The following is a 21,861-nucleotide window of genomic DNA, read 5'->3' as shown; positions in this document are numbered from 1 at the left end:
TCATTTGAATGCTTGTGGATGGCGTTGTTAGCAGCTACACACGGTGGATGGCGTTGTTAGCAGCTACACAAGGTGCTCCGCTAACAGAGATGGATGAGGAGCGCTGAGTCGTCAGCTTGGGGATTCACTTCCTGTCTGGGGGAAATGATGACGAGGCAGCAGCATCAGCTCCACCGCCGTGGGCCGCAGGGGACCATGACAGAGAAGTCCGTTTTCACTCTGGGGAGTCAGTGACCTTTCCGGAGGCTTCCCTACAAGCCAATGGACTCTTTGGGAGTCCACCGAGGTCTAGTTTTGTGTCCTTGCTTGGCAACACATTCAGGGAAAATGTAAGGGGTTGTCCTTCACTGTCTCCTCTTGTGTGTTTTTAAATCCAATACTGTTTGAAAGGATCAGTACTGTTTGCATGTGTGTGTGTTAATGTGTGTGTGTGTACACTACTGTTAAGATGCTTGGGGTCACTTAGAAATGTCTCTGCTTTGAATAGGAATGAATAGGAAAGAAAGTCATTGGCAAGGTTTGAAATAATGACTTTCATTCAAAATAATAATTGTGTCCATCAAACTTTGCTTTGTCAAAGAGTCCTTCATTTGCAGCGAGTACAGGAAAAAAGGAAATTTCGAAGTGACCCCAAACTTTTGAACAGTGTGTGTGTATGTGTGTGTGTGTGTGTGTGTGTGTGTGTGTGTCTGTGTTTGTGTTTGTGTTTGTGTGTTTGTATGTATCTGTGTGTGCGCACAAGCATGCCTGTGTGGCTCTGTGTATTTGTTTAGTAATGTCTACACAACAACAGATCAACAGTTTTCCCCCACATTTCTGTGGACAAACAGACCTCTGAAATGTAATAGAATAGGGTATGTACAAAAAGGATTGTACACTCTCCCAGAATGTTGACACTGCAATTATTAGATGTGGTCCATTGGTTAAGCAATGGGATGACGCTGCTCGTTCCCACATCTAAAACCAAGTCACAAAAAAGCTGGCATAAGGTGTAAGAGTGCCCCCTAGTGACAGAGAAATGCATTACATCCCAGTAACACCAGAGTCGGTGCTGAGTCCAGAAACATTATAACAGGGAGGACACAAATGGAATCTGCGATTCTGGCGAAAGCTGTTGATATTTTGAATTTAACAGCCAATCAAATTACACCCCTATCTTCCATGCTCGTGAAGCAACATGTTGATTGGCTGGAACTGTTTATGGATCTGTTCAAGCAGAGCCAGGACTTTTTGTGTGTGCTTTTTGGAGCACACACACAGAACGGACAGCTAGAGGACCACAACGAGTAATTTGAATATGACAAGAAGTGTATTGGATTAGAATCGCCACTGACCTTTAAGGAATCCTGAATAGAAAAGGTGTCCCCTTGATCGACTTGTAGTGATGTGAGTCTGATGAGAGATTTTTTTACTGAGAGAAGTATTTACTGCTCCACAGGGTGGACACGCACATAAGAGTCAGGGCGTATGTTAAAATCACCTTGTTCCATTTACCTTCTGAGGTTGACTAAATAAAGGCAAGAGCATGAAATTTGAGCAATAGCCATGAGCTAAAACTTGTAAAATACTTGTAGAAATTGTATCCGTCCAGCAAACCTAAAGACTTGACAATAATATATTATTGTCTGAATTAATTTCGTTTCTTTATGTGATGTGCCTTCAGATTGTAAAATAGAATGAATTCAGTAAGACACACTTCAATAGTGGAGCTAGCAATCAGACACAAAACAGGTCTTGACAAGTGTCTATGTGGGTCTTTAGTTTAACAGGTCATTCAGTTTAACTAAAGTTTCTTCCTCCTCTTCTTTGTTCTGGAAATATTTGACCCTCAATACTTGGGCGACTTAATACACACAAGATATTCTAGACTTTAGACTTTAAAGCAGAGTTGCTGTTGACATAAGGCTGTCATCAGGAACCACAGCCACAGAGTGATGCAACAGTAATGACATATAATGAACCCTGCACAAAAGAGAAAATCTCAGCTGTATATTTTTATAGAAGAAATGGCAATAATAGTTACGGAGAGAAGAGAGGGGCCTTTTATCTGAGCTAATGCACTTCACTCACAGGAAATAGTTGGATGCAAAAGAGGTCCTTCAGAAATAATGTCATCACAGCCTTGTTTGGAGAATGATCTATTCAAATACACAAATACCCAAAAAGCAAGACTTTAAAGCAGTATTCTATGTTCAGACTTTTAAGCAGACTTGTTTTAATTCAGCAATTCAGTGGAATACGACATATTTTACAGGTAAGCTAATTTTCATCCAAACATTTGACATCAGAACTTTTTCATTCCGAGGAGTCTGTGTGTGTATTTGTGGAGTCGGTTGAGGAACATCAAACTGACAGTAGTGCTCTTTTAATTAACCTCCATGTCCCACTGTGCATCTAAGTCAAGGTGTGAGCCAATACCAATAGCCAAATGGTTCACACACACACACACACACACACACACACACATACACACACAAACGCACACACACACACACACACACATTAATGGAGGACCTACCATTTCTCTTCCTCCTCCAGGCTATAAGGCTGCTCCATTTAGCCCTGCTTTAACTTGGAAGTAGGGCTTTACATTTCAATATAAACTGAAACCTGATACATGGCTTGAGTTCAATTTATAACAGAATGTACTAACTCAGTGCCATTTCATGAAGAGTTTACAAGTAGTATTGGATCCAAAATGTATTGAATGGAGACATACCATGCTATTTCAGTACACCGCTGCTTATTTAACAAAATGTACTCTGGATGAAACGTATTGAATGCATTACTACTTGCATGTGCTAGTCAGTAGTACACCAAAATAACACCACACATCTATGTAAGAGCTGTTGACTGACAGACTCTTTAAGTCTAGTAAGGCTGTAGTCAATGATGGCTTATCAGAACACAGTGGTGGTTTGTGGGAGTACTAGCACTACTGTTGATATAAGGCTATCATCGGGAACCACAGCCACAGAGTGATGCAACAGTAATGACATATAATGAACCCTGCACAAAAGAGAAAATCCTAGCTGTATATTTTGTATAGATGAAATGGCAATAATAGATACGGAGAGGAGAGAGGGGCCTTTTATCTGAGCTAATGCACTTCACTCACAGGAAATAGTTGGATGCAACAGAGGTCCTTCAGAAATAACGTCATCACAGCCTTCGTTTGGAGAATGATCTATTCAAATACTCAAACATACGATGTAGCATGTATGTACATCTACAAGAGGTACAGTGCATTATCAGCACAAGAGCATTCATGATTTCATCATTTCAGATGAACACAACTGTCATTCCCATTCCTTGCCAGGCTATGCACTATGTAGTTATATGGTCTAATATAAGAAAAGCTTTTACAGCTGGATGGCAACTGTTTTGCCAAAATACCAGTCAGCATGCTAGCAAGCTTTTATCAGTGCCAAGCTTTTCTCTAGTGTTTACAGGATTTATGCATGCCTTTTGGGAAGTTAGCTAGCTAGTTTTCTTCTTTTTTTTTTTAATTTATATTTTATTAGTGTTCAGAATCTCACATACACATATTTCAATTTTTCAGATTCTATGTATAAAGAGAAGTAAAAGAAAAACAAACAAACACATATGCAAATAAAGAAACAAAAACAATACCATAAAAACATACAAAACTAAAAATAAAGCAGGGAGAAATCATTTTCCATAGAGTAAAGAAATACAGTCAGGCCATTTATCTGTGACATAGTTGCACCACTTTTGCCAGTGCTTAAGAAATGTTTCCATTCTTTGGTTAACATGAGCTGTAATCTGCTCCATTCTGTAGATTTCTGTTACAATGTCTCTCCATGATGTAATTGTAGGACACTCTGGTAATAACCATTTTCTGGTAATAGTCTTTTTACTGGCCACCAGCATTGCATTTATCAAGTGTCTGTCCCCTTTCAGCCAACTTTGAGGTATATTTCCAAGGTACAGAATCTTAAAGTCCAAAGGAATGTCCTCACGAAAGATGTCCTGTAAAGCATTGTGTACCGCCTTCCAAAAGTTTTTAATAATGGGACAGTCCCAGAAGATGTGGTAATGGTTTGCACTTTGGTGTCCACACTTTCTCCAGCAAACCGGAATGTTATCGCTATAATGAGATGTCTGAGATGGTGTAATGAAATATCTTATACAATTTTTCCAGTTAAACTCTCGCCAGCTCATTGAACTAGTGCATTTCCATTGATACCCCCATATTAATGTCCATTCTTCCTCAGAAATATCTATCCCAGATTCCTTTTCCCATTTTGCTTTAATGTATGCTGTTGAATGAGTTTTAAGATCTAGAAAGCGTTTATATATGGCTGATATCACCCCTTTACTGCAATTTGACTTATATGCTCTTTTAAACAGTTCTATGAGACTGGAGTTTGCCTCTGTTACCTTTTTAATAGAGATGCTCCGATCTGATCGGCGCCGATCCATATCGGCCGATATTGCCATTATCGGTTTTGATCGGCGTTCTCAAAACGGCCGATCAAATTTGGCCGATCAGATGACATAAAATCTGCGAGAACTACTATCAGAGACGTTTCAATAAAACGTTAGAGATAGGCATTTCAGGCCGCCAATGGTAAGAAATTATTATTATTATTATTTTTTTTTGAAAAGCTTGTGATTGGCTGTCTCTCCATGTTATTAAATTTCATTGGCCCCCGTCTTCGGTGGCGGGTGGGTGAAACCACTGAGACAAAATGGCTTCGACGGTCTGGCAATTTTACAAGGTGTCGGAAAAAGATAATAAATTTGCAGTTTGCAACGTCTGCTCAAAAGTAGTTCCCCGTGGAGGAACGCGTCAAAGGGGTTTCAACACCACGAACCTCATACGGCATTTGAAAGCTTGTCACATCAAGGAATTTGAGGAGTTTTCGAAGTTGGCGAGCGTTAAGGCAGATAAAGACAAAGAGCGTGCAACCTCTTCCCAAACGCCACTCACTCAGCTGACCGTAACAGAGACATTGAAACGACAGCAACCATACAGCAATGACAACAAGAGACGAAAGGAATTAAATGCAAAGGTAATGGAATTCATATGTCTTGATCAGCAGCCGCTGTCTGTTGTGGAAGACGCCGGGTTCAAACGCCTTGTATCCTGCTTGGATCCACGCTATACGCTGCCGGGCCGAAAATACCTAACTGATGTTTGTCTGCCGGAATTATACCGAAATGTCTACACGCACATCGAGAGCCTTATGAAGGACAACATCAGGGCAGTTAGCTTCACGAGTGACATTTGGAGTTCGAGTGTCTGTCCTGTGTCTATGCTGAGCCTAACTGCGCAGTTTATTAATGAACACTTCGAGCTGACCAAAGTGGTGCTTCACTCACAAGAGTTTCCCGGATCGCACACCGCGGAGGCACTTGCTGCAGCTTTCACAGACATGTTCCAAGCATGGGGAATCCCACAAGAAAAGGTGCACGTTATTCTGCGGGATAACGCCAGGAACATGGAGAAGGCCATGAGGGACGCGCGTTTACCTAGCCTACCGTGCATGGCGCACACCCTCCAGCTCGCTGTGCATGAGGGAGTTTTGGCACAGCGAGCCATCATTGATGTCATCGGAAGTGGAAGACGCATCGTCGGTCATTTTAAGCATTCACAGCTTGCTTACTCCCGACTGTTCAGTATTCAGAAACAAATGAATCCGAACCAGCCTCCAAAGAGGCTACAACAGGACATACCCACCCGGTGGAATAGCACTGTTGCCATGCTAAAAAGTTTACTGGAACAGAAACGTGCCCTATGTGCTTATGCAGCTGACTTTGAATTGCCTTCCACGTTGACCGTCCATGAGTGGAAATTGGTGGAGAATATGATTTCAGTGCTTGACCGTTTTGACGAGCTTACAAAAACGATAAGTTCATCAACTGCAGCAGCTGCAGATGTCATACCATCCGTCAGAGCTTTAACTCGTCTTCTTGAGAAAACAACAGAGACTGACCACGGTGTGAAGACAGCGAAAGCCACGCTCCTGGAAGCTGTCAAGAGGAGATTCAGCGACATTGAATCTGAGCGCCTGTACACTATCGCTACACTCCTTGATCCACGGTGAGAACTCCACATTTCTGTGTGTGTGTGTGGTATATATGTGTGTGTGCGCGGTGTGTGTGTGTGAGAGAGAGAGAAAGACATGATTTAATATGGTTATTTAGCTATGGCCTAAACATGATAGATAAAAGGGGCTATGCTGAAGTTAAAGGTAAAATATAATACTGTTGTGTTATTCTGTACTGTAGGATGGTTTGCATTGCCTCCAAACTCACCTGAATTTGATTTTAAAAGCAGTTCATCTCAACTATAAAGAATGGAAATTGGGGCTATGCTATGGGGCCAAGCCCATGCCTAATTTATTCAAGAGTTAAGCATGATGACCTACAACATGTATTAAATACATTAATTAATTAATGTTGCCTTTTGTTTCTCTCATAAAAAAAGATATAAGGACCGATATTTCCCCGTCGGACTCAAGCCACAGGTGCGCAGGCTGCTTTCTGATGTCCTGGCTGCTGCAGCGGAGCAAGAGGAGGAGAATGCGGTAGTGAGTGAGCCCCCACAGAAGGTACCACGAGCTGGCTCCTTGCATGCTATGCATGCTGAACTGTTGGCTGAAGATGAGCAACATGAGGGCGGCGGTGGTAACATCAGCTCAGCAGCATCACAGATCAATCTCTACCTATCAGAGCCAGTTATCCCAAACAGTCACGGACAGCCACTTGCTTTTTGGAAGGCCAATAAAGACCGCTTTCCTGCTCTCGCACAAGCAGCACGAGTCTTCCTCTCCGCACCTTGTACAAGTGTAGATAGCGAGCGACTTTTCAGCACAGCAGGACATATTTTAGATGAGAAGAGGAACAGGTTGACTCCTAAAAATGCTGAGATGCTTATATTTATCAAGGCAAATCTGCCAGTGATGCTGCTTAATCAGAAGTAAGGTTTGAATACTCTAGTATGCCCCCTCTCCGAGTGAGTTGAGTGAGTGAGACACTATACAGATAGATATACATGTTTTGTTTAATTGCTGACTTCCTGTGCACCTTTAATCTTTATTCTGTCTGTTATCTCCTCCTATAAGCTCCAAGTTCTATTGAGAGCCTCTAGAGAGTGGAATGTTGCACATGTTATTCTATTGTTGTGTTTTTCATTTAAAGATTTATATTTTTATTATTGTTTTAATATTTATTATTATTTACACATTTTATAGTAAGCGAGAGCTTTTCTACATTGGAATGTTGCATGTTCCCTGCAATAAAACGGATGGTTGTCAATTCATGATACTCTCTCGTCTCGTAATTTAAATACTTAAAATACAAAACCAATGTTGTTAAGAATAATTCATTTCATAAATAATGCTACACAATAAATAGAATGCTTAAATCGACACCGTGATCGGTGATCGGTATTATCGGATCGGCAGATACTGATTTCAGTGATCGGTGATCGGTGATCGGCACCAAAAAACCTGATCGGAGCATCTCTACTTTTTAACATTTTCGTTGACAAAATGCCGCAACTGTAAGTATCTAAAGAAGTCCTGTTTCTCTAACAGATACTTTTCTTGAATAATTTCAAAACTAAACAATATGTTTCCATTCATAATATTGCATGAAGCTGTTATTCCATTATCTCTCCATTTTTTGAATCTGGTGTCCATTTTTTTGGTGTGAAGTCTGAGTCATATCCACACCATTTAAGGGACAGTAGATCTCCTTCTAGTTTATATTCTCTAATGATATTTTTCCACACCTTAAGGGTCAATTTGACCCATGGATTATCAGAACTGTTTATGTAGTGTTGCAGTTTAGAGTCAGCTATGATTGCTTGTATTGGAATGGGAAATATTTTTTCTTCAATGTCTTTCCACTGTGCATTATATGAAGGATTGCACCAGCATATTATAGCTCTTGTCTGGGCGGCATAGTAGTATTCCTTGAGGGATGGCAGACCCCATCCTCCCTTCTCCTTTACTAACTGCAGTGTTTTGAGACGAACCCTTGGTCTCTTGCCTTGCCACAAGTATCTAGACAACATTTTGTCCCATTCATTAAGCTGGCCCTGAGTAACTTCTATTGGTAGGGTTTGAAATAGATATAACAATCTGGGTAATATGTTCATTTTAATAGATTGTATTCTTGAGCTGAAACTAAAGAAAGGTACGAGGTTCCATCTTGTGATATCTTCTTTGATTTTTTTGTGTATAGGTGAGTAGTTATATTCTGATAGTTTTGACAGATCTTTTGGAATAGTTATGCCTAGGTACTTAAATGATTTTGCTTGCCATGACCATGGGTATTTGCTCTCCATTTCTGATGTTGGATTATAGTTATACGCTAGCACTTGGGTTTTACCCACATTAACCTTATATCCTGATAATTGCCCATATTTCTCAAGTGCCAGCATCAGCTGGGGCAAAGAGTGTGTTGGCTGGCTAAGATAAACTAGTACATCATCTGCGTAGCATGCTAGCTTATGCTCTCTTTCCGCAAGTTGAATGCCTCTTATTTCTCTGTTTTGTCTTATATATTGGGCTAGTGGTTCAAGGAAAAGTGCAAATAATATTGGTGACCATGCACAGCCCTGTCTTGTACCTCTTTCCAGGGTAAACCTATTTGATAAATAACCATTGACCTTGACCCTTGCCGTAGGGTTATTGTATAATGATTGTATGGTTTTAATAATCCTGGCATGGAAACCAAATCTATGAAGAGTTCTGTAAAGAAAATCCCAATTGACGGAATCAAAAGCCTTCTCAGCATCTATACTAATTACTATTGCTTCCATTTTGTTCTTTGCTATATGATTCATAATATGTAACGTCCTTCGTATATTGTCTTGTGTTTGACGTTGGTGTATGAAACCTGTCTGATCGTTGTGGATCAATTTAGTCATAAACTTTTCAAGTCTTCTGGCCATAATAGAAGTGAACATCTTATAATCTATATTTAAAACAGATATTGGTCTGTATGACGCACACTCCGTCTTATCCTTGCCTTCCTTTGGAATGGCAGAGATAATGGCCTCCTTCCAACTAGGAGGTGTTTGTGCCTTTTCCAGGACCCAGTTTAGTGTAGGAAGTATGATAGGAATCAAGTCATTTTTAAACTCCTTGTACCACTCAGCTGTATAACCATCGGAACCTGGAGCCGTACCTGCTTTAAGTCTGCTAATTGCCGCTTGCAGTTCATTTTCTGTTATCACAGCGATTAGCTCTTGGTTTTGCTCTTCATTAAGAGTGGGTAATTTCAGAGTGTTCAAGAAAGTATCAATCTGGGCTATGCCTCCTCCTGGGACTCTTGTATACAATGTTTTGTAAAATGCCTCAAATGCTCCATGAATCTCACTTAGTTTGTTTTTGATCTCCTTTGTTCTAGGGTGTCGTATTTTATGAACTGTATTTTCAGCTAGTTTTTTCTTCAGTTTCCATGCCAGTATTTTCAATGATTTTGGGCCACTTTCATAATGTCTCTGTTTCAGATACATGAGGTTTCTTTTAATGTCTTGTGTGGTTAAACTTCTAATTTCATTTCTGATTTTCTCAATTTCCTGAAATGTATTTCCATCTGAACTGGTCTTATGTTTTGATTCTAAATTCTTCAATTTTTGTTGTAGCTCCTCTAGAGCCTTTTTTCTTTGTCTTTTCTTATGTGAGGCTATTGCTATAATTTTTCCTCTTAAAACAGCTTTCATAGTATCCCACAGTATAAGAGGTGAGACCTCATCATTATCATTAAATTCTAGGAAGACACTCATTTCTTTTCTAATATCTTGTTTGAAACAAGGATCATTGAGTAGGCCAGAGTTTAGTTTCCATAAAGTATTTCGGGGTGGTAGGCAGAGGTTAAATTGGGCCGGAGCGCTCCGGAGCTCAGCTCCGCCTCCTCAGGTCCACAACAAACCCCGCCGGAGCTCAGCTCCGTCTCCCTCAGTGTAAAATAATCATATACTACTTTTAATATTTTTTCATCTCCTGACAAAATGCATTGCAATATGAGACTATATAACTCACAAGACTACGCAAAGACACCAACAACCTTAAGTTAGCCTATGTGAACTTAAATATTTTGTGTAATTCAGAGCTGAAACCACAACATACATGTCCTTATATCATATTATCCTAGTATTTTAGTTAAACTGGTTTTTTCACAAATATATTTTTAAGTAAGTATTGGAAAACTAATAGTTGAGTTTGATTATTTCAGTTAGGCCTATATTGCAAAGATCATAGAAATGTAGGTAACACTTAAGACCCCTTTGTCAGTCAATGAACTATGAAATAGGCTAACTAATTGTGTAACTTAATTGGAGAATGTAAACAGAGGCAACCTTTTAATTTTTTTCAAAATTGGGATTATTGGCCTGATGATATGAGATCCCCATCAACATGTAAACTGGATAATTTGATGATGCTATGCTGTCTTCAGAGTGTCAAGAGATCAGGTAGGCTACAAGATTTGACATTTGCTAGCGGCTAGCTAGCCAGTGGTTTGTATGGTCGCTTTTTAGTGCGGGCGTCATTGGCCATCATAGACGTTTGTTGTGCCCTTGTCCACCTATGGATATTAGCCCCTTGATGCGAGTTCAACTGCACTTTGTCGCAAAGTTGTGCCATGTTTTTTCTTTGGGTTAGGATAGCTTGGCTAGTTGGCTATTAGGTTCTGTTCTGAGTGAAGGCTAAACTGCTTGGCTGCGTCCTTTAAGTTAGGTTAGATAATTTGTTGTTTCAGGCTGAAATGTCAGTCTGAATACCAAAAACAGGTCATAGAACACTTACCTTCTTCACACATTCTAGCGGTGGCGCTTTGATGGATAGCTTATTAACAACAACAATGATCCTTTAGAAAACCGTCTTAACAATCACCAAAGATTGTAGGTGTCGATTTTTTACGTTCACTGACGTGCATTTCACGAGAGAATCAGTAGAATGCCTTTCATAATTCCATGTAGTATCATTGATTGGCTACAGTGCAAAGTAATTTAAAAAAACTGTAATAGATTCCAATGATCCTGAATAAAGTGATGATATACTGTATGAATACCAATGTCCGTTTTAATGATAGCTGCACTAATGTACTCATGAACATACATTTTATATTCTTCATGCAGCTTTGTTATGTGCTAATAATAAATACGTTTTTTAATGTTGTTTGATGATATTAAAAAGATAATTAATTGATTTTTAGCCTGTTTGTTTGAAAAACTATTCAACCCCTACACATTAGAAGTGGAAAAAGAGCCCCTTTAGTGTAATAATGCATTAATTCATACTTTATGTGAGAGCGAAAAGATGCTTTTGAAAGATGACCATTGACCGCACACAAGGGCTCCCCCTCCTCACAAAAGCCAATTTAACCACTGGTGGTAGGTCAAGGTCAACAGTTAGATAAATAGGTGCATGGTCACTCAAATCAATCGTCCCAATATCACATGTATGTATTTTATCTCTATCCCTCCCAAATGTTATAAAATAATCTATTCTTGTGTAAATGGAATGAGGAGCGGAGTAGTGGGTGTAATCTCTTCTTTGTGGGAATAGTTCTCTCCATATATCAATAAGTCCCACATCCTTGAAAAGTGTGTTGACTTTTCTATATAGAGATTTAGTTTCATATGTTTTCCCACTTGAAGAATCAAGTTGTGGTTGTAGATGGATATTAAGATCCCCCCCACATATTAGTAGGCCTTCTGTTTTTGTTATTATGATATCAATTATCTTTTGAAAAAATCCCATATCACTTCCCGGAGGTGCATAGATATTGAGTAAGGTTATTATATTTCCATCTATATTTCCCTTAACTAAAACATACCTACCCTCCTTATCTTTGATTTCAGATATTTTTTCAAAATTGACCTGTTTAGAAATAAGAATGGCTACGCCTCTCCTATGTCCTAGCTTATATGATGAGAAAAATAAGTTAGTAAAGCCCATTCTCTTCAGTTTTTCGTGCTCCTTATCATTTAAGTGGGTTTCTTGTAAATATACCACATGTGCCCTCTCTTTCTTCATTTTAGTTAGAATTTTAGAGCGTTTGATTGGATTTAACAGCCCGTTAACATTGTAAGAAATTATTTTAACCTTGTCACTAGCCATAGATTAAGTCTATGCATCTTTATGCTTAAACACCTTTCAAATGATTTACTCCCTAAAAACAACAACAATCAAGAACATTTTCACACAATAAAACAAAAAACACAATAACATAGATTCCAAGGCTGAGGTCCTGAAATGACCCTTAACTAAGCTAGAAGGAACGTCTAGCTTGGGAGGAAAGCCTCTCCTTTTCATAGGTTGAGGGCCTCCGCTGAAATTTCCCAAAAGGGAGAAAAAAAATCTTTGTCCATCAGTGCAAAGGCTAACTTAAGGTCTGATCCCTCCATTATACTTTATATTTTTACATTTGTCAGGGAAGGGAATATACTTGCGTTTAGATAGTGAATTTTTTTTTTTTTTTGAATTGGTACAGTTACCACCGTTTCACAACATCTTCCGTCCATTCACGGGTCCTCCGGCTCTCGTTATGTGTCCACCCGTCGTCCTCGGGCTTCCACTCTCTCCCATGCAGTGCGAGACAGCTGCGCGGCTAAATCCTCCTTCGGTTCAGCCCTGAACACGTTGATGGGAAGTCCTCTGCTCTTCATATCTGTCGTCGCTTCCTCTGCTGATTGGTAGAGCTGTGTCCCTTTCTGGTAGTGCACTCGCAGTTTGGCTGGGAATGGAGTCTGGAAGCGAATACCGTTGTGTTTCAAAACTCGTTTTGCCTCGGAGTATTCCTTGCGCTTCTGTAGAACTGCTGGGGGATAATCCTGGTCAAAAAATATCTGCCTCTTATTGTTCATAAGCACTTTTTTCTTCCCCCATGCTTTCCGTAGGATTTCTTCTTTAGTCTTGTATCTCAGGAATCGAATCACTATTGACCGTGGCTTGTCTTCCCCAGTAGGTTTAGGAACAAGTGCCCTGTGTGCTCTCTCGATATCAATTGCCGTTGCTTCGGGTATTTCCAGTTTATCACGCAGGAGCTTTTCCACAAACTCCACCATTGATGTCCCCTCTGCGTCTTCTGGTACATTGAACATTCTGATATTTTCCGTCTGGATCTACCTTCTAGGTCTAGCAGTTTATTCTCGAGCTGGGTCACTTCTTTTATCAGTTTTGTTACAACTTGTTCCATATTTTGGGTGCGGTCTTCTACATCACCAACGCGATTCTCCACTTCCTCAACTTTTTGGTCCACTTTAGTGAGTTCAGATTTGATGTCGCTCATTTGTTTATTCATATCTTGACGAAAATCCCGAATCTCCTCTAATACTTTAGCCAGGCTAGCTGCTGTGCCTTGATTTGAGCTAGCATCTCCATGAGGTGAGCTAGAATTTACTCGGCCAACTAACTCGGTTTGCTGTTCAGTACCTTTTTTTTCCTGTTGTTTCCCTTGTTCTTGATTTCGGCCCCGACATTTTGACCGTGTATAAGTAGAAAATAATATTATTTGAGTATTTTTGGGGCGAAATATATTGATTTTTGGAGGAGCTGTGTTCTTAAGCAGCCATTCGCTGTGCTGACGTCACCGGAACCCCAGCTAGCTAGTTTTCAACTAAAATTCCTTACTGCTGTTTTAAATCATACAAAATGGTTAAATTATGGTCATAGTTCATTCTGAAAAACGTAAGCCTGAGAGATGCAACATCCTCAGCAATCAGAGAGAGTAATTGCACTGATGTTTACTGACAGACAGATCCACCATTACATACAACGAGGTGGAGGAAGTCAACAGCTCTCTTTGTTCACCTGCATGTAACGTGTCCTGCTTCAGCAAACACACTAGAGAGCTGTGTTGACATGCAAGCAACTGCTGTCTACCGACATGGGTCACCACATGTTCAAATACACCTGCTGTTGTTTCACAACAAACATCTAGGGGAACACTTCCTGTGTCTTTCTCCTGTCCAGGATTGCGATCTGACAAGTAAACAGCAACATATTAGATTTAATATAAGATAGGATTGCGCAATATCCAACGGCTACATTTCAGGACTTAACCAACAGTACCCACAGTTACTGTATATGGATTAAAAAGCCACATCCATGGGTTGCACAATAGCACAATAAGTGATTTAAGAAGGTGATTTTAATCTAGATAATAAAACACACTTCACCCTGATTAGGTAGAGCAAGAGCACTTTCTGGAGTCTCATTTCAATGAGGTAGCACTCCTGCAACACAAAGAAACACGGAATCCCTACAATCCCTACAATTTGTCTTAATTACCCCTGAAACCACACACCCCTTATTTTGGCATTAGACTCCTTTTTCCCCCCCATTATATTTAGGTATGTTATACTTTTTAAATTATAATTGACTGGTGGTTAAATCATAATTTATAGGAGAGCGAAGCAGGGTGTATTCAAAAACAATGACTGGTCCAATCAAGGCAGTCTTACTGCCATTGACAACTTTTACTTTTACTCAGTACTGAAACGAGCAATGATTGATTCGAGGAGAAGATTTGATGAAGTGAGCAACTGAAACACAGGTTGTTATTCACTGTGAGCTACACACTCTAGAGTCACACTACTGTCACACCATCATCAAAAAAAGTTGTGATTAGAAGCAGAATTAAATATGAAACTCTAGGTTGTGAACATTACCAGTGCTGGTGTTATTTAGGATTTGTATTCGTTTATATTTCTAACAACAAGAAAAACAGGAAAAACAGCTTGGCTCCATGGGCAAGTCTGAACTTGCCAAGAGACATGTGTGTGTGGGGGGGGGGGGGGGGGGTTCCCTCCATTCATCAATAAGGACAATAGACCTGCCGCCAAAACATCAGGTGTTCGAGGGCTACCCCCACTGACCACTACGGCTTCCCCACACAAGTCCCTCGCCTTTCACAGATGGCCAGTACAAACCTCCTCATTAAGTCCACCTCGCGCTTTAAACAATGCCTTATTTCACTCTCAGCATATTTATATTAAACAATTCAGTGTTAAGTTAAATCTATCCATTAACAACTTCTGTGGACATGAACTAAATATTAAGACAAAGGGTTAGAAATAAATTAAAACAAAACAAAACAAAATAAAATGAAATAAAACTTTGTATGGCCCTCTCACAGCACTTTGGGCCCTTGAGTACATGTGTCACTCTTGAGTATTTCTGCTGGAACCTTCTGTTGCCCTGGGATGAAGCTGAGGCTTACTGCTGGGCCAACTACTCAGAATGGAACCCCCTCCACCCAGCTGCAGGCAATGCCATCCTCAGACGCTGGATTGGGTTTCAGCATGTAAAAAAGAAATGGCTGTGGGGTTTGCAAAACACAAAAAGAGCCTAGGATTACAACAGTGTAATAGTGTTATATTATAATTAAAAGGCAACGTTTTCAGTGTTCCTGTGCAGATCTCTTGTTTTGTTTTATTTTTCAGGTATTGAGATCTGGTATGGCCGTATGTCTATCCTCTATGTATGTCCCCATGGGTTCTCTGATTTGTTCAGCGATTTTATGTTGCTTTTGTGACTCTGCATACTGTCACGTGTCTCTGTTGTATCTCAGTCAGATCTTGTCCTGGAAGAGTGTATAGTTCGGTCCGAGCCACTTTGTTTGTTTCCCATTTACAGAGCCAGTAAACGAACATTTTCATCTCCTTGTTGTGCGATTTACTTCTTTTCCTCCCAAATCTTTCAATGATTCATATATTCTGTTTAGGCTTTTTAGCCCTATTGTTTTGGCTTATTTGTTAAAGTTCCTCAGTGTCTTTCATTGTTGCGTGTGGTCACATTTCCCTCTTGAAGTGCCTTTTCCCAGACTGCACCTCAGAAAACCAATTACTATTATCCTGTTACTGTAACTATTATCCTTACTGATCACACACAATAAGAACATGTGCTTGTCGAGTTATATATATATATATATATATATATATACATATGTACTATATACAGTTTTATATACTGTACATGCACAGAATATTAGATGCAGTTATTAGCGGAGGGTGATTATACTGATTATACTGTTGCACTGTTGATCTTGAAAAATAGGATGCAAAATACTCAGGATGCAAATCAGACGCACAAATCTATGCTGTCATTGTGAAGCCTAGAATGTATATACAAAGCACTGGACAGTAGTAGCCTGTTTGCGCAGGCTGATATTTGCAGGTATTTGACTGCAGTGTCATTATATCAGACTATCACTATATCAATCTTCCGCTGACCTGGGATGAAGCCAAAGCTTACTGCCGGTCCGGCTACTCAGACTTGGCTTCTGTGCACAGTGATGAAGAACAATGTGACTGTATTTCATTCTGGTTCTTATCTGTCTGACAATAAACAGCTTTATCCTATAGTGTTCCATACAAATATTGTTGACAATTAAATCAAATCATGAAACATACTTGGCATGTAATAAATCATGTAGAAATATGCTTTGTTTTAATCCTGTGAAATCTGGTGACCTTTGAACATGTCTGTCAGAACTTTGTCATCACAAATAAACAGAAGTGACCGAGCTTTATTTTCACAAACCTTTGTTCAGAGTTTTTCACAGAATTGTGAAATGTTTGTGTTCACCAAACCAACACACCCACACATTCATTCAAAACACCAAAACAGCCCGCTATGAAAAATCCGCCCCATTTAATTAGAAAAAGGTCACAGGCTAGCATGTTCATTCTACAAGGAATGGAAAATACTTCTTATGGTTTCTGGAAGAAAGATGTGCAAATGGTGTTATCTACTAAAGGTTTCACAATAACACACAACATTATTTGATTTGCAGAGAAGGGCATTTTGCATCCTCTCTATCAACATAGCCTTTAGTTTACTTAGCAGTGTCTGCCGCATTTGACTTCAAGCCATGATGCTTAAAGAATGACAGATAATGAATACTAGCTTTTGTGAATCAGCTTACCTCTCAGTTTCTCCTCTTACAGGATCTCAATATTATTTATGATTTTACTGATCTAGCTATGCTGGAATAAAGGCTTTTTAACTTTACTATATTTCCTTCAATGTGCTCTGATTGATGATTTTTGAGTGCCTTGAAAACCCTGTGGACTTGGCCCAGACACAGAATTAGCTCACTTTTTAAATCTGTGTAATATCATTATGCAACTGGATGTTCAAATCTCCAGAAACAAAGGCAGCCCATGTTCCTGCAAACGTGGTGGACACTCCTTCACGTTGGTGACCCCTTCCAAATGAATGGAGTTTGTGCCCTGAAATATTTCAAGTGGGGATGGATGGTAGTTGCAGTAAGCCATGACTCAAATCTGAGTTGGTTGCCACTAGTCTGGTCCTTTATGGCTAACGTCCACATCTTATGGCAGCCATTACTATTGATAGCTCTGTATGGTCAGGTAATCAATGGTCCTTGTTGCTAAAAAATGTAGAGAGAAGACTTGGACACTGCGCAATACCACGGCATAAAGCCACTAGACAAGAAGACTTTAGAGGCTGATACGACATGAGTAATGGTGTATATGTCCTCCTTCATGTTTCCTGGTTGGGAATGTTGTGCATAGTAAAATGTGTGATATTCTGAATAGAGTGGGGAGAATGGACATGTGCTCCAGACACACCTAGTGGCCTTTGGACATCATGGACGTTCATATGAGCCCATGCATGTCTTGTATTCAAAACAAGTGGATGCCAGTAATGTTGCAAGAATGCAAAACAACCACGCAAATCTTTTCCACCCACCCATCCCCGATCACATAAATGAAATGACAGGCCACTGACATTCCACTTCAGCCAGAAGACCTACTGTATGTGATGTTCATGCTTTTGTTATGAACATCAGATTTCAGTCCGAAACAAGTGAGCAGACAGCTGATATACTTTTTCCTTTTGGATACCAGAAATGGGACTCTTTGGCCTAATTCTTCTGACAGGTACAGTTTCGCCTCACTGACGCTACTCCAGAATTGCACCATGCATCACTGTGATAACAAACTCTTTAAAAAATAAATGTGCTTTGGTGGAATCATACTTTCTAGGGGGGAAAGGGATGTCATTTGGAAGTAATCTGCAAATACCTGAATCACACCAATACCGATTTTTTAATCAATACCAAATATCTTATTAATATTCATTAGAAACTGCTAAAGTTCTCAAACATTCTTCACAGGTTTCTGGGCTCTTGACTGCAGTGTCATTCATGAGTATCACTTTGTCAATCTTCTGCTGACCTGGGATGAAGCCAAAGCTTACTGCCGGTCCAGCTACTCAGACTTGGCTTCTGTGCACAGTGATGAAGAACAGAAACTCCTATACCAAGTTGCAGGAACCCCCATTAGCAAAGGGTGGATTGGGCTGCACCATACTAGAAATAATTGGTCCTGGACCTTGGAAGACAACCATCTTTACAGCTATGAAGATGGCACATTTGAGAAATGGGTAGATCCACCTCCGGGTACCTACAAGCAGTGTGGTTCATTTATAATTGACCAGTGGTCACAAATGAATTGCAGTGAGGCATTGAACTTTGTTTGTCAAAATGCTGGTGAGTTCACAGATGACTAATATGGTTAAGAAATGTTGATTCAAACTACGAACAGTGTAGATTTTATAGAATTCACATTGTAGAAATGCCCTTGCTCTTATTTGTGTATTAGTTAATGCCCCAAAATTATGTTGATGACTATTCTTGGCCAACACTTCACCAACCTAACAGAATCTCTATTACCAGCGCATTCAAATCCCATTCTCTTTTGTCAGACTTCAAATACTTCCTAATTGAGAGGATGATGGATTGGAACAAAGCCCTGGAATACTGCAGAATAAACTACACGGACCTGGCAAATATCAGGAGCGAAACAGACAAGAGTGACTTGGCTAATCTGGTTGATGGCCAAAGAGTGTGGATTGGACTTCACAACAGATGGCGGTGGTCAGATGTAAGTATATTCACCTTACACACTGATGCACTCCCAGGGATCATCAGTATGAGAGATCAGTTTAAATGCGTATTTCTGAATGTTTCACAGAGTCTCGTGTTTAACAACTGCAGTCTTCAACAACCTTTTTATTGTCACAAAGGTGAGTTGACTACTATACGTTACAGCCCTTTTATTCCAGCAATGAAAATCTTTTAAATATTTCATGTGTACATGTCATGTCTTCTCTCACAGTTTTGAAGCAAACAAGGAGACTGATGGTGAAGATCAGGATCGGGATGAGTAGTCCTTACGGCTTGGAGGACAGCACTAATCTTCATCAGGTCATCCTCAAGCAGGTTGGCATAGAATAGGTGCTTCAACATTAAATCATGGTTGGTTTAAGACATACTGTCTTCTGATTGGTGTGTTTTTGTCAGATACACCAAGAGCTCTCCAAACAGGCCCCTCAGCAGAATTTCACCCTGATGTGGAAGAAGGAGCTAACAGAAGAGTGAGGAGAAGGCAGGGAGACAGATTTAATCACGACACAATCCCAGCATGGATGCGTTGCCCAGTAACCATTGTTCATCATTAGCATTGACAACTTCTTGAACACCGCACTCTTCCTACGAGAACTTATTTTTTTGTGGGCGTAGACTGGATAGCTAATAAAAGCTAGAGGTTTGGAGTGCAGACTTCTTTTCAATACCATTAGCCATGTGTTATTTTATATAACTTGCCAAGCCAATCTGCCTACTGCATCATAGGTAGTCTATTTCGTTGTTCAGAACTCGAGCAAAATTTCCATCTGATTTTAATAAGAGTTGTGTGTCTCTTGGGACTGTAAGTTTGTTATTAGTAGTGTTTGTATAATGTTCTCTTCCTTTGACCATTTATAGGGCTTATGGAATGTGACTGTACTTCATTCTGGTTCTTATCTTGTCTGAGAATTAACAGCTTTATCCTATAGTGTTCCATACAAATATGTATGACAATTAAATAAAATCATAAAACATACTTGGCATGTAATAAATCATGTAGAAATATGCTTTGTTTTAATCCTGTGAAATCTGGTGACCTTTGAACATGTCTGTCAGAGCTTTGTCATTATCACAAATAAACAGAAGTGACCAAGCTTTATTTTCACAAACCTTTGTTCAGAGTTTTTCACAGAATTGTGAAATGTTTGTGTTCACCAAACCAACACACCAACACATTCATTCAAAACACCAAAACAGCCCGCTATAAAAAATCTGCCCCATTTAATCAGGAAAAGGTCACAGGCTAGCATGTACATTCTACAAGGAATGGAGAATACTTCTTATGGTTTCTGGCAAGTTCAGACAAATACAGTATGCCTGTACACACAATACCTTCAACAATATACAACAATATTTCTAAGTTGCGTATATACTGGTTTTGGTCACAGAACAAATCTCGACAATTCTCTTTTAGATTTACTGTAGATGGTGTATGTGCAAAAGATGTGCAAATGGTGTCATTTACACTAAAGGTTTCACAATAACACACAAAATGATTTGATTTGCAGAGAAGGGCATTTTGCATCCTCTCTATCAACATAGCCTTTAGTTTACTTAGCAGTGTCTGCCGCATTTGACTTCAAGCCATGATGCTTAAAGAATGACAGATAATGAATACTAGGTTTTGTGAATCAGCTAACCTCTGTTTCTCCTCTTACAGGATCCCAATATTATTTGTGATTTTACTGATCTAGCTATGCTAGAATAAAGGCTTTTTAACTTTACTATATTTCCTTCGATGTCCTCTGATTGATGGTTTTTGAGTGCCTTGAAAAGCCTGTGGACTTGGCCCAGACACACAATTAGCTCGCTTTTTAAATCTGTGTAATATCATTATGCAACTGGATGTTCAAATCTCCAGTAACAAAGGCAGCCCATGTTCCTGCAAACGTGGTGGACACTCCTTCACGTTGGTGACTCCTTCCAAATGAATGGAGTTTGTGCCCTGAAATATTTCAAGTGGGGATGGATGGTAGTTGCAGTAAGCCATGACTCAAATCTGAGTTGGTTGCCACTAGTCTGGTCCTTTATGGCTAACGTCCACATCCAATGGCAGCCATTACTATAGATAGCTCTGTATGGTCAAGTGATCAATGGTCCTTGTTGCTCAAAAATGTAGAGAGAAGACTTGGACACAGCGCAATACCACGGCGTAAAGCCACTACACAAGAAGACTTTAGAGGCTGATACGACATGAGTAATGGTGTATATGTCCTCCTTCATGTTTCCTGGTTGGGAATGTTGTGCATAGTAAAATGTGTTATATTCTGAATAGAGTGGGGAGAATGGACATGTGCTCCAGACACACCTAGTGGCCTTTGGACATCATGGACGGTCATAAGAGGCCAGCCATGTCTTGTATTCAAAACAAGTGGATGTCAGTGATGTTGCAAGAATGCAAAACAACCACACAAATCTTTTCCAACCACCCATCCCCGATCACATAAATGAAGTGACAGGCCACTGATATTCCACTTCAGCTAGAAGACCTATGTGATGTTCTTGCTTGTGAACGTCCGATTTCAGTCTGAAACAAGTGAGCAGACAGCTGATATACTTTTTCCTTTTGGATACGAGAAATGGGACTCTTTGGCCTAATTCTTCTGACAGGTACAGTTTCGCCTCACTGACGCTATTCCAGAATTGCACCATGCATCACTGTGGGATCAAACTCTTTAAAAAATAAATGTGCTTTGGTGGAATCATACTTTCTGTGGGGGCAAGGGATGTCATTTGGAAGTAATCTGCAAATACCTGAATCACACCAATACCGATTTTTTAATCAATACCAAATATCTTATTAATATTTATTAGAAACTGCACGTTCCCTAACATTTTTCACAGGTTTCTGTGCACTTGACTGCAGTGTCATTCGTGAGTATCACTATGTCAATCTTCCGCTGACCTGGGATGAAGCCAAAGCTTACTGCCGGT

At 39.8% G+C, this 21,861-nt stretch overlaps 1 protein-coding gene across 4 annotated transcripts; it reads left to right on the top strand.

Moving 5' to 3' along the window:
• Positions 1–1,119: 1,119 nt before the first annotated feature.
• LOC116224143 (putative C-type lectin domain family 20 member A) lies at positions 1,120–20,007 on the top strand. 4 transcript variants are annotated; one of them, XM_031583016.2, is made up of 7 exons: positions 1,120–1,386; positions 17,867–17,899; positions 18,136–18,510; positions 18,726–18,904; positions 18,995–19,046; positions 19,139–19,242; positions 19,324–20,007. In XM_031583016.2, the coding sequence occupies exons 2-7, from the start codon at positions 17,869–17,871 to the stop codon at positions 19,399–19,401; spliced, it is 819 nt and encodes a 272-aa protein (XP_031438876.1). In that variant the 5' UTR covers positions 1,120–1,386; positions 17,867–17,868; the 3' UTR covers positions 19,402–20,007. The 4 variants fall into 4 exon arrangements, 3 of the variants coding, with proteins under 3 accessions (XP_031438876.1, XP_031438873.1, XP_031438874.1); XM_031583013.2 differs by having other exon boundaries at positions 18,726–19,046; XM_031583014.2 differs by lacking the exon at positions 1,120–1,386 and having other exon boundaries at positions 15,991–17,899; positions 18,726–19,046.
• The last annotated feature ends 1,854 nt before the right edge of the window (positions 20,008–21,861 follow it).

The sequence above is a fragment of the Clupea harengus genome, chromosome 16 (genome assembly GCF_900700415.2).
Source record: "Clupea harengus chromosome 16, Ch_v2.0.2, whole genome shotgun sequence".
Lineage (NCBI taxonomy): Eukaryota > Metazoa > Chordata > Actinopteri > Clupeiformes > Clupeidae > Clupea > Clupea harengus.
The sequence above is the reverse complement of the archived record's forward strand: the minus strand, read 5'-3'. Positions and strand labels throughout refer to the sequence as shown.

Coding starts and splice junctions, on each gene's coding strand:
- LOC116224143 (XM_031583013.2), top strand. CDS start 17,869: ATGGGACTCTTTGGCCTAATTCTTCTGACAG. Junction 17,900..18,135: donor TGGCCTAATTCTTCTGACAG/GTACAGTTTCGC, acceptor CATTCTTCACAG/GTTTCTGGGCTCTTGACTGC. Junction 19,047..19,138: donor ACCTTTTTATTGTCACAAAG/GTGAGTTGACTA, acceptor CTTCTCTCACAG/TTTTGAAGCAAACAAGGAGA.